This window comes from Wolffia australiana, chromosome 14 (genome assembly GCF_029677425.1).
Source record: "Wolffia australiana isolate 7733 chromosome 14, ASM2967742v1".
Lineage (NCBI taxonomy): Eukaryota > Viridiplantae > Streptophyta > Magnoliopsida > Alismatales > Araceae > Wolffia > Wolffia australiana.
Genome location: NC_135848.1, coordinates 6176066 through 6183240, shown reverse-complemented (window position 1 = coordinate 6183240; position 7175 = coordinate 6176066). Strand labels below are relative to the sequence as shown.

Below are 7175 nucleotides of genomic sequence, written 5' to 3'. Positions count from 1 at the left end.
CAATATCAATTTACATTCCAAGAAAAATATATATGGTGTGAGAACTTGGGTGGGACATATTTGGCTGTCAACCCAGTTTTCAACGCTTGGACTAAACATGTCAAAGTAGATTATCATTTTATTAGAGAAGGACTAGAAAGAGGGCATCTACAAGTATGCTTCATCTCAGGACAGAATTAATAGGCAGCTATTTGGACCAAACCATTGCCCAATCAATGATTCAACTGGTTACACTCCAACCTTACACTGAGTTCCACTCTGAGCTCTAATGGGCGTCTTAAGATAGCAATGGCCAAGCAATATTACAGTTGTAGAATACACCCCCTTTGAAAACAAACCATTAATAACTGTTATGGCGTATGTGCATGTATACATTCTTCACTTCCTTCCTGACCTGATTCCTAACTCTACTAGTATTGTAATGTTATGCTTTTGAGTGAAGAGAAAGACTCTCTACCGGGGGGGAGAAATGAGAACAAGTCCCCAAGCGCACCACGCGTCCCTGGCCGCTACTTTTGCCCTCCCCTCTTTCCCCGAGGCACTCTCTGGCGCTATTTCGCACACAAGCGGACCCGCGCGCCGCCCATCGACCCCCAAATCCCCCCTTCGTCTTCTTCTTCTTCCACCATTCTCATGGCGGGCGACGCCAAGCGAAACCCCAAGAAGAAGCCTTCAGCGAGCGATTCTCAGAAAACCCCCACGAAGACGGCTTCAGCGAGCGAAGCTAGGAAACCCCCCAAGGAGACGCCTTCCGCGAGCGATTCTCAGAAAACCCCCACGAAGACGGCTTCAGCGAGCGAGCCCAAGAAACCCCCCAAGGATACGCCCTCAGCGTCCACCCGCGAGAGGAGGAGCGCGACGAAGAAGCAGAACAAAGCGTCTGGTCTGGTTTCCCGGCCCCCCACCACGCCCGCAGTCGACGCCCCCGACAAGAAGAAGAAGAAGAAGAGTAAGACTGAGCCCGACGAGGCGTTGGGCTCGGGGGGTGCGAGCCGCGAGCGAGGCCGCAAGCGGGCTCGGAAGAGCGGGGCGGGTGCGGTGGAGGGCGCTGCGGGTTCGGAAAAGAAGCCGACTTTCGACCGGATCTGGTCGGAAGAAGACGAGATCAAGCTGCTCCGAGCCCTCCTCCGCTGCCGGACGGAGGAAGGGCTCGACCCGGCCTCCTCGGTCGATCTCGTCCGCGAGAGCCTGAACATGCCCTTCAACCGGAGCCAAGTTTACGACAAGATGCGCAGGCTGAGGCACAAGTGGGAGGTCGCCTCGGCCAAGCTCAAGAGCACCCAACGCGCGCCTTCCAAGCCCCACGACAGGCTCGTGTTCGAGCTCTCGCGGCAGGTCTGGCAAGCCCGCGAGCTTCCCGTTCCCGCGGAGGAAGAAGAGCCCGCGAGCTTCCCGGGCGATGGCGGGCATCTGGGCGGCGTCGTGGAGCGGCTGGCGAGGGAGAACGAGGGGTTGGTGCCGCGCGGGGTTATTCTCAAGGGGTTCGAGCGGCTTCACCCGGCGAGGGCGAGGGAGCTGGACCAGAGGTGGAGAGCCCACTGCCTCCAGGGAATCAACTACTCCCTCCAGGAGAGCGCGCTCAAGAGCGAGATTCTTCGGGCCTGCCTCGAGTCTCTCGACGGCGTCGATCTCTGAGGAAGGAGTCTATCTCCACGACTTCTCATCAATGGCGTTTCCGTCTTCTTCTTCTGTGTAGCAGAGTCTGCCCGTGTGGATGGCAGTCTGACCCCCCCCCTCCCCGTAACAGTAGGTTCTAGCGGCTGACCTTCTTCTTCTTCTTCTTCCTCTCTTTGTGCCCTCCTCCTTTTGTGGCGCTCAGAACAAGGGGAAGAATGAGAATTCTTCTCTCCCTCTCTTCTGCTTGTACTGCTTTGTCTAATGTATGGAACTCTTTTTGGAGCGCAAGTACTGTAACGGCTGTCTCAGCGTTGCTGCCGGTGGGTTTGTCATTTTTCTAACACCAAACTGGGTAGCAAACAGATTTCATAAAGAGACCGAGTATTCAGAGAACACCTATGTCGTATGCCGTATCGAGAATTTAGCTGAAGTTCTGATCGGCCTAGTTGATGACAGAGTTTATTAATTCAACTTGGCTGAGTGACTCGATCTGATGCGTCCGTTAAGCCCATTTTTTATCCTTCTTTTCATTATGCCAGTATCGCCCCGTTAGGGAAAATGTAGAATGTTAAGAGTTTAGCTATCAACCCTTATGGATCTGACAGAGCTTCTCTAAAGATCAAACTGAGTCGAATAAATGGATCTGACAGAGCTTCTCTAAAGATCGCACCTGCTGAGTCTGTTGAAATGTGACTTCCAGTTCTTGAGAGAAGGTTAGCCACAAAATGGGCATTGACTAGGACTCAGATTATTCGTCGTTTGGGGATAATAACATCCTCCCAAGGGGTAGATACTCGGGAATAGAGTCACCATTGATTGATATTTTTGCTACATGCATAGGGACACAGGACCAAGATTTCTAAGGACCAACGAAATTCCCCAAAGTAGTCTTGATCTTACAATACGTTGATTGAATTACGGAGGAGAATCTCCATTTGACAAAATAGAGAACAAGGAATTACTGCATGGTGTACAATGTCCTCATTAGGAACCTCGTGTCCACATTAATAAGAACCAATAAATGAGAAATCCAAATCAAAGAAAGACCATAAATATCAATATTCTCATGAGAATCTGAAGAACGATGAGTTTGATAAAGGAGACACAGATGATCATATTGTTGGAAATTTATGTGGCCTGCAAACCAATCTTATATTCCACATCTTGTTCCATATTCATTGGTACGATATATATTCATTTTAAAGCAGGTGGGATGCTTATAATTGAAGTCTATAAATACATGGAATGACTAAGTGAATTATGATGAGATCATAATATGGTGATCAAGTGCATTTAAAAATGTGTCATAAATATTCATATTAAAATGATACTCGTGAAGGACATCAAAATATTCGTATACAATAGCATTCTCTAGTCCCGCTAATATGATAAGTATGGCAGATCGCATATTCTATTAGTGTTGAGACATAAAGGATATATATTAGGAGCTCTCTAATAAATCCATGACTGGTTTTAAATGAATCATCAATCAAGTTGATTCATGTCACAATTGTGTTAGTGGTCCTTAGACTTAAGATATCCAAGCCATATGGTGGATAGATGATTATACTTTGGTTATGACATAAAAGCTCCTAATCGTAGAATTCTAAACAGTCTTGATTTAGTTTCAGCAAGAAGTTTATGGAGGTGAGTAGGCCAAGGTGGGATTATCCTCCCTTGATATTAGAGGATGTTGACTTAAAGAACATGATGTTTTTAAATCCCTCACCAAGATGGTGGAGATATTGGAGAAGGTGTTCTTTAATGATTTTTACACACATCATTACTAACATGAATGACCAATTAGGGTTTCTTGGTAATCCATACCCTAAGTCATTCAAGAGTCTTGTGTGGATGAGGGATTATACATACACAATAACTGATGATTAAATATTTCATATGATAGTTTACATAGCCCTTTGTATATTCTAGGGCACTAGATGAAGCTTGGCGCCCCACGGACCAAAATTTTAACTAGTCAATTGGGTTAAATTGATAATTTAATCAACATGTGGTATAGTGAGATAACAAGGCTGACCCAATAATCTTTTTTAGTGGTGGACATTATGTGGTCGAAAGGCCAATCACACAACCATGCGATGTTTATTATGAAGCCAATGACTATGTATAGTGACCTAGTGAATTATGATCACATTATAATGCAATGATCACTAGTTTTTAAACATGTATTCTGAATATTGTTATTTGATGGATTGTCAGTTTACTGAACTCTTTCCCTAAAAAACACCCACCATCTATCCTTAATGTATCCCCAATAGCAACAATCTATCAAGCGCTTCCAGGCACATGGATTTTAAGTTCTTGGTTCTAAAGGAGAGGACCAGAATCTATTGAGGGAATCATAACTCGTTCGTCTAACTGCCACTTGGTAATTATTTTGGTTTTATCAGTTTGTATTCATCTATGTAGTGAGACTTGGCACTTAAGATGTTTATGTATCCAAATTATAATATTTTATATCAATCTGAATCATGATTTCTCTTGATAAATTGTTGAAATGGGGTTTAAATGACTGTCTTAACATTGTGAATTAATCCAATTTCTTACATACTTATATGTAACGACCTAAGTATTTGGTGCACAGTTGGGACTTAAAGCCTAAAGGTGAAATAATATTATTACTAAAATTGTGGTTGTAAAATCTACTACATAGAATATCAATCGCATCAATTAGGAGTTTGTTAGTATTGACCTAGTTGATTTGCCACATTAAAGGGCAGTCTTGTCATTCTTGAGTCAATGTCCACATTTGGGTTTATTGATTTTAAGGTTGCATCATGCTTTTTCTATTATAATTGGAAGACATCATTAGAGCTTCTGGCCTCCAAATTGAGCTGTCTACCTGGTCGTCTAAGTCTATGAGCCATAGAGGGAGTGATGGGGACCATCTAGTACCGAAGACCCAGGGTCAACTAGCGTGAGGAGTCAACACAAAGGTGAAAGACCCAGCCTTAAAATATTCGGCCTAGTGAATGGGCCTCGAAGGTTGACGTTATCCTCATTCGTATTTTTAGCACATCTGCTGGTTTTGTGAGCCTACGTGTTCAGGCCCATGCCTTGTGTCTGGACTTGGGTAGGTGGACCCCAAGTGTGGGCCTTCTTGAGGCTCATTATTACCTCTAAGGGGGATAGTGCAGGGACGCGGACGAGATGATTTTTTTGTCCTGGGACAAAAAAATCATCCCGTCCAAGGGTTTGGACGAAATCAGAACAAAAATTCATCTTGGGGACCTCCAGGCGGGACGGTTTTCGTCCCGTCGGACGAAAAAACTGTCCGTCCGGAGGTCTCAGATGATGGACGGACGAATCTGGATGAAAAATTTCCGGATTCACATCTGACGGTTGAGATGTAACCACGTGGCCTCGCAATGAAAATTTGCATCAAAGTCCCTGGAATGGTCAAACACAGTCATCACGCCTTGACCAAAAGCCGTCAACCCCGCTGGAATGCAGACCAAATTCTCATCGTCACCGCCACACTCAACCCAACTGCAGCCTGCAGGTATGCTCGCCTCCATTCCTTTTAAATCATTTATTACTTCTACTAGTACCTCCCCAGCAAATCTCCATCGCCAGGATTAGGTCAGAGTTGGATCAGATTGTTGTCTGGAGGGATAGGATTCTTATCGGTACGTCCTTGGTTGGACCATCGAGGGTGTGCACACTACTGGCAGTAGCCTTCCTCATATTATCGATCTTCAGCCCGATGTCCAGGTCATTGGGAGCCTAGTGGCATACCCAGGTCCCACCTGGCGTAATTTAGTGGTCGTAGGGGTTTTTTTTATGCCAAGCCTACACTTCTCGTTGATTTTAACATTGCAGTTGCATCGGTTCCCATTCGCATTCCACCGGCGCAATTGATGCTAGAACGGACGTTCAATCCCCTCTTGTCGGTCCACATCAGGGAGCTTCTGGTCTTGTTGGAGCAATTACACCATCGTCCAAGATGATCCAAGGAGTGAGCTTAATTGTTTCTACAATTATGGCACCTTCTAATAAGCTTCTGATCCATCATGTTAAACCATTGGTCTTCACAACATAACGATACAGGTGTATATACTCATAACAGTGAATAATACCATCTTATAGGTATTGGTATTCAATATAACTCAACGGCTAATCATATCTGGACCACTATCCATCTCAACTGATATTCGATATTGTCATTAAAACCATCTTCATAACTGGAACATCAGGATGATATTGGATATCGGTAGGATATGTTTAGGTGAACCCTAATCTCTACCAGTAACCTTAACCAATAGACAAGATACTTCACAAACTCACAATACATTTTCTGAACTGATATCTAGAGACTTGGACAGATAGATTTCAGATCAAAAGATATTTTTCCATTGATGGAAAACAACAATAAACAAATATGGCACATTCAGGTTTACTACTATGATGCAATACCTATGCACGTTTTGAGTTTCATAAAAATAAAACATAACACAAAACAATTAATTAATTTATCCTTAAATAGTTGCGATGAATCTTGGACCATCCAACGTACTTTTGTCTTTTGCTCCAGTCACTTTTCCAACACGATTGATTTTGTCATGGAATGATAGTGATAGAGATATTATTGTAAGAAACTTTTTCCTCGCACAAGAAGTCTACAGTGGATGGTTGAGTAGGCGAAATATCTCACTTTCAAGGCAAAAACTCAAAGAGAAGACAACATCAGAAATTAGGAAATTATAACCTTTAAATTATGTCCTTATAAAACCTTAAATTGTCCTGACAAACAAACCTTTCACAGTTTTGACAATTAAATAATAGAATATATGTATCTTCCATAGTAAATAACAAGCCACGTATGAGAAGCGAGTCAAGCTACCCATCTGATTGAATGCGTTCAAATATCTTGAGTTTTAAGTGAAAGCAGTCACAATAAATATTTTGGAGCATAAATGGTTGAAGACTAATGAAGTTCTATGCTACATTTATCTTCAGGATTGTAAGGTCACATTAGGCCGCAACCATAAAATGTTTTGGCGACAGTAAGAAATAACCAATTTAGCAACACAAACCATCAATATAATCTTAAAAACGCAGTATACTTTTATGAATATCCTTAGATCATCCATTGCACTTGCTTTAGTATTTTGTCCTCTTAATTGAGCTAACTTTCAAATTTATATGTGTCTGTCATAGAGAGGACCAATTCTTCTGAAATCAAGAATTGGTGCACCCAAACAAATGGCGCTAAAAGTCCCTGCAAGATTAGCTCAAAATCATGTCAAAGAAGGGTAAAATATGAACGGAGAGATAGATTCATAGATTGGTCAATGAACAAATAGAACGATTATAAATTGATAGAAAGATAAATGGATGTATAGAAATATTGAAGAATAGATGGGCCGAGTGGAAGACATAGGAATAAATAGATAACATATCTTGGTATGGAGAGAGAGAGAGAGAGATGGAGAGATAAAAAGATAAAATATGTTGGCGAATAGAGAGAGAAGTAGATAGATGGATAGATTAAAGATACTGGTAGGCAGATTGAGAAAAAATCATAACATCCGATC

At 42.8% G+C, this 7175-nt stretch overlaps 1 protein-coding gene across 1 annotated transcript; it reads left to right on the top strand.

Moving 5' to 3' along the window:
* The first annotated feature begins 486 nt into the window (after positions 1–486).
* On the top strand, positions 487–1905 carry LOC144712238 (uncharacterized). The gene has a single exon (XM_078586456.1). It carries the CDS (start codon positions 634–636, stop codon positions 1633–1635), a length of 1002 nt encoding a protein of 333 aa, XP_078442582.1. The 5' UTR covers positions 487–633; the 3' UTR covers positions 1636–1905.
* The last annotated feature ends 5270 nt before the right edge of the window (positions 1906–7175 follow it).